We start from the raw sequence: 12,366 nt of genomic DNA on the forward strand, positions 1-12,366 counted from the left end.
AGATATGAGAAAGAGGAATCCATATCCATATTCAATATTAGTAGGACTATAAACAGTTAAAACCACTTTGGACATCAGTGTGGAAGTTTAAAGTTTTAAAAAAATATATAGAACTAACATATGACCCACTTATATCACTTGTTTGGTTGGTTGGTTGGATGGTTGAGACAGGGTTTCTCTGTGTAGCCTTGGCTGTCATGGACTCACTTTGTAGACCAGGATGGCCTTGAACTCACAGAAATCTGCCTGCTTCTGCTTCCCTGAGTGGTGGGATCACAGGTATCACCCTTAATACACATATCAAAAGGACTTTAAGTCAACACACCATAGAAATAGTTATATACTCATGTTTACTGCTTCACAATTGACAATTTCCAGGGTATGAAACCAAACTACACACCTAACAATATTTTAAAAGATAAAGAAAATGTGGTATATGTAAACAATAAAAATTTATTTTATTTATAACCATAAAAATTAAATTGTGATATTTTCAAGTAAAGTATGCAAGTGCAGATCATGTTAAGTAAAACAAGCCAGACTCAGGCGGGGGGGGGGGGGAGTGACATATTTTTTCTCAGATGTTGACTCTTGATTTATTGTGATTAAAAGGAAAAATCTTATGGGAATTGATGAAGGAGAAGATAGAATAATGGAATACATGTTACATGAAAGCAGAGCAAGCCAACTTAGGAGAAGGAAAGAGAGCAAATGAAGGGAGATAGGGCCATGGGAGGGAACAGTAGGGATGAAGAATGAAGACAGTATGATGGCAGTGTGTGTGTGTGTGTGTGTGTGTGTGTGTGTGTGTGTTAATGTGTGTGTGTGTGTTAATACACCAAATCAAAACAATTACTTCATGTGGTAGATTAAAAATAAAAGAAAAATAGAAATTTAAAATTAGCAAAATATAAAATTAACATATAAAAGTGGTCATTTTTATAACCACAAAAAGTAACCTCATGATATAATGTTAAAGAAAATCCTATTTATAGTAGCAGCAAATAAGTATAAATCCTTAGGAATAAATGTCACAAAGATATGTTAAAATCTGTAAAGAGAAAACTTTACCAGAGCACTACAACACACAAAATTAGACTTGAACAAAAATAAAGGCATTCCGTGTACTTGGATTTGACGAGTCAGCATTATAAGGAAAGCAATAACATCATAGCTTGAAAATGTCAACATAATTGCTTTCCTGGAATACAGTAAAGTTGATGCTAAAACCAACCATGTAAGAATAACCATGAAAACACACACACACACACACACACACACACACACACACACACACACACACACCAAAGGTGAACTGTGCTATATGACCCTAAGTAATGTAATAAAGTCTCCAAAAACAACATGTCACTATCAGGAGAAAAGATACACAGTGACTAGAATAAGCCATTGAACATAGGTCCTGAATTCTACCTAAATATACATGGAAATAATACTGCTAACATATTAAATCCATACAAATCTGAACCCTTAAATAAATGTTGCTGGCACAGTAAGGCAGCTACTCAGACAACATAATGAAGTCGGATTTATACATCACATCATACATAAAATAAACCTTTATTCCTTTTTCATTTTACATCCCTAGTTCTTTAGACCTTTGCACTTAGCTAGAAGGTAATATTACTCTATAAACATTTTATTCAGTCATTCATTTGTTTGTTTATTTATTTATTTATTTATTCTAGGAAGTTTTTCCTCAGTCATTAAGAAACCAAATATAAGAGGAAACAAACTCTTAAGTCTTAGCAGTACTAGGAGGAATTAGTATGTGTATTTCCGTATCAACTCACTTTAGTGGGAAAGTTTTCTAATTAATGCTTGCTTAAAATCCATTGAAAATAAAAGAAATGAGTGATGAATTTCATTCCGCATATTTTTCAATTGTGCATGGTAAAATATAATTGAATAATTATCAAACAAAAAAATTGGCAACACATGGCATACTTAGAGCTAAAATCCCCAATACATAGAGAACTCTTAAACTTCAAGAGGAAAGACAAAGACTTTGGATAGAAAAATAGAAAAGATCCTTGGATTCTGGGGTTGATCACCTGTGAGAGACAGACAGACAGACACACACACACACACACACAGAGAGAGAGAGAGAGAGAGAGAGAGAGAGAGAGAGAGAGAGAGAGAGAGAGACAGAGACAGAGAGAGACAGAGAGAGAGAGACAGAGAGAGAGAGACAGAGAGACAGAGAGAGAGAGAGAGACAGAGAGAGAGAGAGACAGAGAGAGAGAGAGAGATGAAAAGAAAGGAAAGATAATAAAGAAAAGCAGAAAAATTGAAAACTGAAAATCATACTAAGGCACAGGGCAAGATTTTGTAATGAAAGCAGATCTGTTTGTAAATTGAATGTGCTGATTGACATTAATACCTACCAAAACCCCAGTGAAGCAACTGATGCCTTTGAGGACTGGCCTGTCTGTTATCTGCAGCTGAGAACAATTCTAATTTACATAGTCTGGGAGTCAGGTCAATCATGATTGCTTCAGAAAACTTTAAAAAAAATGATTGCATGTATTGGATCTTCAGGAGGTAACATAAAAGTGAAAACAAAACCAAGAATGGCTGAGAAGCATACTGCGTTTGCAGAACACTTTCCTCATGGTCAATGGCCTTAGGATGGAGAAAGGAAAGTGATGATGGAGGAGCTGGATTGAAAAGATCTCCCAGATGCTAAAATTCTAGCCTGACAAGGGACAGACGAGTGTGGGGGTCAAATAAAGTGCAGCCATCTGCTTAAATGTTGACTCTCACAGATCCACATGCAGGACCTGCGCCTGGGACACAGGAAGGGAAGCAGATGTCTGACGAACTTATAAGAGAAAACATTCAACTATCTGGATCACATTTTTATATGCAATAAACGGCCATGAAAATGAAATGACTTCATTATCCTTAATAATACCCTGCTTTGCTCTTTTATTTCTAGGGAGTTGCAGTGGGAGGCATGAGATTTAGTTTTCTTGTTCAAATCTTGGCCTCCGCTTTTATAATTTACTGTGTAAATTCTAATTCAAAGAAATTTAAATGATGACAAAATACCTGGCAATCAATAGAGACTCACAGAAAATGGTTGAAATGAGACAAAGAAGACAGTAGTATTAGCAATGATATATTCTGAAAATAATGTACACCTATAACTATTTGTTTTGTGGTACCTATGGTAAGGGAAACAGAAATGAAAAATAATGTGCAAGGGGAAGCCTTATGATGTTTTTTACCTTTCATTTTAAATGTGCAAGAATTACGAGGAATCTATATCAAGCCGAATGCAATGTATCTGGTCTTCGATTACCAGTTTATACAGCTGATTTTGTCTGAGACAGAGCATGTCAGGTATTTTCCAGAGCCTTCTACAGACCATGGAAGCAAGCCTACTCATGCAAGGCTCAGTGAATGCTGACATCATCCATGTTTAAAAACACATGGTGAAAGTCACAGGGTCCTGAAAGACTGTCCTAAAGACAAAATCCAATAAAACCACTAGAATGCTATCACTGTGGTAAAAACAATTCATTTTTCTTGGAAACTATGCAGACTTTAGTTCTTATTCCATTTTATAGCCGTATGATACATCCAGAAAGCAATATGCTAAGGATTTCAAGGGTATTTTTGTAGATGGCATATTTTTCTTTCCATTTATTCAAATAATCATCAACCAGTCTCCCTTTTTGCTGTTGCTGTGTGATCTTGTAAATAATAAGACTATATTTCAAAACAGACTCTATCAGACCAGAACATAGACATCCAGAGAAGTTATATATACATAACTTAGTTTACAAGAAATGAGCAAGCAAAAATAATCACTTAAGAGGGAATTTTGTGTCTGATATATAGTGCATTTTTGTATATTATGATTTGAGTATGAAATGTTTCTTCAAAACTGATGTCTTGAAGATATGTTCCCCAAAGCAATGTGCAAGGGTTTTATTAGATCATTATAGCTTGAACTCAAAACATGGATAGATTCAAAGTCTGATGGTGTGGGTGGGAGGAGTAAAAACTAGTGGGTGAAGCCCCATTGCAGACAGTGGATCACAGATCATGTGCTTCAGCGACTACCAGTATCCAAATTCACCCCCTTCTCTCTGCTTTCTATCCACCCTATAATAATCTACCTTTTTCTTCTACAATGCTCTGTGTCATCACCAGCCCAGAAATAAAGCTTGGTGATAGCGGACTGACAGTTTTGAAACTATAAGCACAACTAAGTCTTTTCTCCTATAAGCTGTTCTAATCAGGCATGTTGTCAGTCCACAAAACTCAATATTAAAGTCTTTTCTGTGTGATCTAGGTCTGATCATTTTAATGAAAACAGCAAGTATGAAATTCTGATATTCTGAGGAACACTTGACCGTAGCCAATGTGGTAGCAGTAGACACCCAGAGTTGTAAAAGGGGCAAAGAGGGGTACAGATCTGAGTCACGAGACTTCAGACCAGTAAGCCAAGAATACAAAGTACCATCTACTGCCTGCCCATGTGCACAACAAAATCATGAAGTGCTTAAGTAGAGTATGACTATTTTGCCTGCTTGTACGTGTGTGTGTGTGTGTGTGTGTGTGTGTGTGTGTGTGTGTGTGTGTGTGTGTGTGTGCTTGGTGCCCACAGAGGCCAGAAGAGGGTGTTGGGTACCCTGAAACTATATGGACAGTTTTTGGCCTCCATGTGGGTGCTCAAAACTGAACTTATGTCCTTTGCAAGAACAGCAAGTGATTTTAACCCCTACATCATTTCTCTGGGACATAAAACCCTTAAAATTATTAAACTTCTGCTTTAGTTTTCATTTATGTTTTATCTTTAAATGTTTCCTGCAATGTATTTTGTCATAATCTTTCCACTCCTCCAACCCCTCCCAAGTCCTTCCTTCCCACTTAACTTCATGTTTTACCTCCACCCAAAAAAAAAAAATACCTTCTAAAGATTTAATTTTACTAAGTGTTTCTCCAAGACTTCAACTTGTTGGTTCTACTTCATTCTTGTCCCCAGCATTTCCAGAATCACTACATACTGCAGTGATGATAAAGCCCATCCTCCTTTATCCATCTGGAGAGAAAGCCATGGCTAAAGACTCAATGCAATACTGACTGCTTTCCCCTGCTCCTCTCTCTTCTCTCCTATCCAGTCTTGGGGCTGCTTACCTGAATCACTCCCCCCAAGAACGAAACTGCCGCTGCAACCCCGATTCTTTGTAGCTCAAAGTCAGATAAGCCCAGCACACTTGAGTTGCTCTGCGTGGTGACGTTCCTGCTGCTTTGAGGGACAAGCCGCTCCACAGCATTGGCCGATATCAAGGATGTCAAGGCAAAGGTACCTAAAATTGAGAACGATACTTTAAAAAACTTCCATAGAAGCATTAAAAAGTGATTGGATTCTACCACGAATATTGAAAAGTCATCACGAGCTTTGAGAAACACACTCTACTCCAGTGTACCCCAATCCTCTGGCTTTCATCTCATGCTGCGTCTGACTTGCTGCAGTGCTCACCAAGCTAACATGTCTTTCTGACCCACACAAATTCCTAACTTTCTGCAATAGAGAGTATCTAAGGTGCAGGAGTGCTGCCTAGATTCAAGCCCAAGCCTTCCACATATTAACAATGCCACCTGAAGAATATCACTCTGCCTCTAAATTGCCTCATCCACTAAATGACATTAATACCCACACTTTAGACATTGAGGAGAACAAAAGAAGAAAAGCTTGAAGACCTGAAAGGCCAACTGCTGGCTAAAATTTTGGTAGGACTGGCTCCTCCAATCTACCAAAGCAATCTTTCATCTTCCAAAATGCAGCTCAAATTCCATAGTCACAACTATCTATTCAGTTATTCCTCACCGGACTATACGCTTTCTACCTGTGATTTCATAACTGTGAGTAGACTTTATTTTCACGACCAAAATGCCAGGGCTTCCAAAAATGATTAAACCCATAGTGTTTGTTTACTGCTGTTAGACAGGTTTCAATGATTATTTCCTGGGAACACACATAGCCTGGTACAGAAGTAAGACTTTGTTCGGTATGCTCCCCTCTTCCTGATAAGAGCTCTGATGCCTTTGCTGTTGGCAGAGCTTGCCTGAGAATGCAGCAGCATGGATGACAACTGCTGATTCCCACAGGAAATTTCAGCAAACCCAGATTAAAGAAGCACAGGCTATGCTGTGCATGCAACCCCTCATTTCATCACTTAAAGATCTTACCTTGTTCCAGTTGTGTGTGAGCATTTGGAGGAAGGGACTCTATGGGAAATAGGCAGCCTACCACAGACAAGATGAGGACAGCAGAACTTGCTCTCAGTGGAAACCTAGTGCAGGGATTGCTTTCCTTACTAGATAGAGGGTTTGAAGAAGAGCTGTAGCATCACAATAGACTTATAACAATGTGGACATGCGGATTCCAAGGGACTTGGCCTTAAATATATCATAGTTAGTATTTGATAGCATATCATTAGTACCCAATAAGTGTTAACCAGTAGGTAAATCTTAGCAAGATTAATAATGTTGTTTTATTTATGTTCTGTTCTCTGAGAATTGATGGTATACAAATACATAGAGAAAACTAATTGTTGGTCTCTCAGTGAGGTAGGTATTCTTAATAAATCATTAGGTATCACTTGTTATAAAAAGTGTACTCATCATACAGAACTAAGTTAAGAATATAACTAACAGTTGGAGACAAGATTCTAGCACCCAGATGGGTAATTTGAATCAGATAGGTTCCAATTTACAGCAGAGAACCATGAAATCAAACCAGATAGTAAAGTTTGAAGGCCACACCTTGAGGCTTTTCACCTCCCAAAGCATAGAGCAAAATGCTTTCTACCAAAGCCACATAACAGAGAACTGCAGGTATTTTTAAAATACACTATTTCTTTTAGTTTAGGATTCTATTTCCTGGGATTAAGTAGAAGATAAGAAGAAACTTAACAAGACAGAAGGAGCCATCTGAAAGGCCTGGGTAGGGGAGGGGGTGAGCCTCAGTCAGCTGCAAGACCCACTCACTGTATTGAAGTCTTTCATTAATTTTTTGAAATGGCATCCTACAGGATTCTTCTAACTTTCCCTAATCTGATGAGCATTGCTTACCATTTCAAAGAATTTTCTAATTTTTAAGATGAGTAAAGACTAAATTAAGAACTAAAAAGGCATATCTAAAGGTTGGACACAATGAGACATATTGTCACATATTGATTGCCTTAAACAATTCATATTCTATTGGGATCATAACCAGATTTATTTTTCTCTTTTCTAGTTCAAGGAGTAAATCAGTTGGTTCTTTTCCATGACTTCCATGTGTCACAATTATATTTTATTTAAAAGTATATTTAAAGTTATTATAGTTTAAATTAATCCTTAACATTCAAATGGCTGAATGAACTAGCACATTCTTCATCTTTACACTCTGGATTCAGGAAGCAATTGCTTTCAAAAAAACATATGAGCTCAATGCAACTGCACTTTCTTCCACTGGGTCCACACAGGAGGGAGCCTGTGAATGGCTAAACACGCATTGGAGGGAGGCTCCAGAGGCTTTGAAGCCCACCTACTTCTATAGCGTCAACTGATGAATTGTGGGAATTGAGGAGTCACTGCCATCATTTTAACAACCACTGGTGAACCGCATAAGCTCTCCTAGAGAATTCCAGGGTCTTGAGAACATGAACATGGAAACAAGTATTTGAAAAGAGAGTGTGCTGAGAAAGGAGAGAAGGAGACGATGAAGGCTGGAAAGGCAAGGAATAATCACAATACGTTGTTCACATGTATGAACATGTCAGAAAACAAATTGAATTTTTAAAGTGATCATAATATAATGTCTTATTGTGTTTAATAATTCGGAAGTGCGTTGAACACCTAACTGGGAGGCGCTGCTTTTCTTTTGTAAAAAGTATATTGGTCTCTTAATAAAATTTAAAGAAGCAAAAATCTCCCACATACACTAAAATGTGATCAAATAGAAGAGGGATATGATTTGCAGGTTAAGTATTTGGGGCGTCTTTAGAGATTCAATGGCTCTTATAGTTAAGATCACAGGAAGATCACAATACTCATTCCTGTTGTTTCCCTGTCATTTATTTCAGGACAGAATATGTCACCTATTTGTTACTTATTCTAATGATCCTAATATTAGCTCTCAACCAAAATAGGAAGGTCCAGAGGGTTCAGAAAAGTATGAATTAACAAACAGAATGCCACCCATATTTATTATACGGTAGAATCACTGTGAATTTGGAACACATGTACTTGGACACATCTATAGCTATTAATGTTTTTAAATAGCTGTCTTATGGTTACAGAGTCTCACACACTTGGGAACTTTGAAACTGTACAACCAGTAAAATATCTGCAGTAATTACCTACAAAATGCAATGTTTTGCTTGTATATACATTTCTGTATGCTCAAATTGTGTACTTTTTAACTTTTTGGTTTTAGACAGGAGTTCATTCTGAGATGCAGACTAACCTAGAATTCGCTGTGAAGCTCAAACAGGGCTTGAATCTGTGGCATTCTGTAGACTTCCTGCTGCAGCCTCCCAAGTGCTGGGATTATGCAGGTGAACCAATACTCACGACATTGGTTTCTAGTAGTAATTATGGCCTATTGGGAAGTGTTGTTTTCCCTTTTTATTTTACCCGGTGTCAAACAGAAGGAATATCTGTGAGGTCATTCCTGAAACCTTTGCTCTTTCTTGTTATAGACATCCTTAAATGTTCTGTGGCAAAATCAGAATTACTAAAAGCAATAAGCTTTATGAATTTTTGGCTGCATACAGTGGTTCATATCTGTAATTCTATCCTTCCAGAGGATGAACTAGGAGCATCACTAGTGGAACCATACGTGAAATAATAAGGAAATATGGAAGGAAAGAATTTCTAATTCATTCTCTGCTTTTCTCCGTCTGCAACTTTCTGGAAGAAAATCTCATCAATGTGTGTTGTAAAACATTTCATTGTCAAAAAGAAAATAGTAGTTTGGGTTTCAGACATAGCTACATCTGATGTGTAAGTTGTGTGTCTGTGACTTTAACCTGTGCTGTCATAAGAAACTTTATAGGTTTTTTCCTAGTTCATTTGAAGTATATATGTAATACAAATTAATGCCCACTTTAAGGGTTGTGTTAAGACAAGAACATGGAACTCTCCACAACAAACTCTTGATTAATAGTATATACATTGTTCTGAAACAGACACATATATGTGCATGGGCACACATGCATACATAGGTCTTAAAATATATATGTTATATATTATTGCAGGCCTCAGAAGAGAAGAGATACATTTTTGAAAATTCATTGTTGCTAATTTCACTGTTGTAGGCATATCATCGTACACTTACCCAAATTACATCAGCCATAATGCAGAGTAAGATTAATATTATGAAACATGGTTTCTGAGCCATTTTTTGTTGACTAAAATATGTCATTATGTCCAGAATTGGGGGTTGGTATATGTGTGTGTAAGACATCCTGTGAAAACGCCAGCATCTGCACTTCTAACATGCTCCCTCAGAATGCTGTCTCATAGGTACCAAGTCTATAAGTGACTGCTAATTTTGATATCTCACTCATAACAAAGTTTTGGTACAAACCAAATTTGTGTAAGTACAAAATCATTTTATGGAAAAAACATATACATCAATATGATAAGCAAAATTATGCCCTCCCAACATTTCTATACCTAATCTTCAGAATCCATAAATGTATACGTGCTCTACAGCAAGGAAATGCAAATATAGCAGGTGAAGTAAAATTCAGTAATCAACTAGTCATAAAATACAATTATTCTGAATTGTCTAGATATAGCCAATGAAATCATAACATTTTGTAAATACAGAAGATGGAGGCAAGAGGGTGGAATCAGAGGGAGATCTGAAGGTGCCACCAATGGCCTTGAAAACTGTTGAGTGGCCAGGAGCCCAGAATGTAGAAAAGTTCTAGAAGATAGAAAAGTCAAGAAAATGAGCTGTTTGCTAAAGCATGCAAAAAATAATGCACCTCCACTGTTCACTTTAAGTCTAGAAGATTTACTCAGATCACTGACCTCCAGAACAGTGGCAACGTCTTTTGTTTCAAGACACTTATCTCATGGTAATTTGTGTTAGGAAAGTAATACAATCAAAAACACAAACCGACCAAAGAAAGCACAGTCCTAAATGTTATTCCTTAGGGACTCAGATCTCACACAAAATGCATAGCAATGTCTGCAGATGTTTCCATTGAGTTATATTTCATTATTGGCTGAATATTTAAGATTAAGACATCATGTTATAATAAGTAACCTCAGTAGGTGTCACATTAATATTTGCAAGTGTTAAATTAAACACTATATACTAAATGTTTAGGTCTCACTATTATAAGAAATGGAGGAAGAGTCATTTTATTATTTAAAAAGTAACAAATAGAGTTTTAAAACGTTGACCAGGGCCATGCAGGTGGTAAATAACAAAAGAGGCGTGCACTTAGGTGAGGCTCACACAGACATGCTTGACCAGGGCCATGCAGGTGGTGAGTAACAAGAGAGGCGTGCACTTAGGTGAGGCTCACACAGACACGCAGCTCATCCTAACATCAGAATAACCCTGACTGCTCACCCTGGCCATTCATTTTCATGCTTTTCAGAGATGCAGTGTGAGGTAGGGTGAGGTATACTAATTAAAGTGTCCTGTAAAATCTAACTAGATTTATAATTGATAGATAGGTGGATATTTGGTTTTTTTCAAGACAGGGTTTCTCTGTGTAGCCTTGCCTGTCCTGGACTCACTTTGTAGACCAGGCTGGCCTCGAATTCACAGAGATACACCTGCCTCTCCCTCCTGAGTATGAAGGTTACAGGCATGCACCACTGCACGCACCACCAAAATATTTTTTAATATTTGAACAACTCAATTTTGTTGTCTTTGTCTTCTCTCAAATTTCACATTCTTATTCCATTGTCAATTCAGCAAAGTTTCTATTTTCAGTTTATTTTATGACACAGAAATATGGCAAAAAAATAAGGTGTGTCTGATAAATAAACCTACCTCACTATGTGAGAATGGCTTTTAAAAGGTAATCAAGAGCTAATGATCATCCTGAGTCCCTTTTATTAGCTATATGAGAAGCGTAAGCATAGACAATAATTATTACCTGTGGCAACGTGGCGTCCCATTCCAAATATGGCATAAATGATGGCTGGAAACAGAGATCCATATAAACCAAAAACTGGGTGTACGGATGAAAGAATAGCGAAGGACAGCCCTGTGGAGAAGCCCAGAGTAGTTAGGACATCTCATATCCCCAAGACACAGTACACAATGGATCTTCCCAATGGAATGCACTGTCCCAGACTGTAATCCTTATCACAGCACTGGTAGTTATCATGGGATGAATTGTCCCCCTCATATAAGTCCTAACCCTCAACTCCTCTGCATGTGGAATACATAGTGATAATATGACCATTACAACATTTACTTGATATGAGTTTTATTACAATAGGGATAGAGGCTAACTCAATTAGAATGGCATTATTTTAGAGAACATCTTGTGATAAGAGATGAAAGTTCACCCAAGCACCAGATGAAGACAGATTGGAGTGCTGTTTCATTTTGCCAATGCTACTACAACAACCACAAAAACAAAAAACACTGGAAAAACACCAGAAATAAGGGGAGAAATATGGAACGCATTCTTCCTTTCAGCTCTCAGAAAGTTTCAGCCCTATTGACACCTACATTTGGGACTTTTATACTCCAAACTATAAGGCAATCTTGAGATGTTTTCAGACCCATTTGTGATACTTGCTGTGTCAGCCATATGAAAGATATATAGTATCACTGTTTAGAGGGAGACAAAAAACAAAGCCAAAATCCTTGTGTTGATAGATATCAAATATCAAAACATTCATATTTCTAACCAATAGCTCGTGAATCTTCATAAGTTCATTGAAATTTTGTGTTTTGAGTAAGTCTGGGGAGGTTACTGGGCTAAATGTAAAAGACAGTCCTTGGAATGTTTATGTAAACAGTACTTAGATAGGAGAGATAACACTCTGTACTCGTGATGCCTTAATTAGAACTGTATGCTCAGGACTCTGCATGTGTAACTTTAAAGAAATGTAAGCCAAAGTGGACCCACTGTATCTGGAACAGTAGCCAGTGTAGTCACATGTTGAAGAATTAAGGCTCCACACAAGTAATGCTGTCTAACTGCCTCATTAGTCTTTCTAATTTCTAGTGCCTGAGAAGGAAAATAGCCCATCAGGAACACTGAGTGACTAGTTTATAGAACACACTTGGGGCTCCTGGGGTCCAGTTCATCTCCACCAAATCTAACCCGTGTCTCTACTCCAACATTCAATGTGTAT

General features: G+C 37.4%; 1 protein-coding gene across 3 annotated transcripts in view; it reads right to left on the reverse strand.

Annotated features, from left to right (window-relative positions):
- Positions 1-12,366, reverse strand: part of SLC26A7 (solute carrier family 26 member 7) — a 107,251-nt gene that overhangs the window by 76,168 nt on the left and 18,717 nt on the right. For all 3 annotated transcript variants that reach the window (XM_084759600.1, XM_084759598.1, XM_084759599.1), the window contains exons 3-4: positions 11,151-11,261; positions 5,170-5,342 (exon numbers count right to left, since the gene is read on the reverse strand). In XM_084759600.1, coding sequence (XP_084615726.1) covers positions 5,170-5,342; positions 11,151-11,261 — 284 coding nt within the window. The remainder of the gene's footprint in view (positions 1-5,169; positions 5,343-11,150; positions 11,262-12,366) is intronic.

The sequence above is a fragment of the Acomys minous genome (assembly GCF_964271855.1).
Source record: "Acomys minous genome assembly, chromosome: 1".
NCBI classification, from domain to species: Eukaryota; Metazoa; Chordata; class Mammalia; order Rodentia; family Muridae; genus Acomys; species Acomys minous.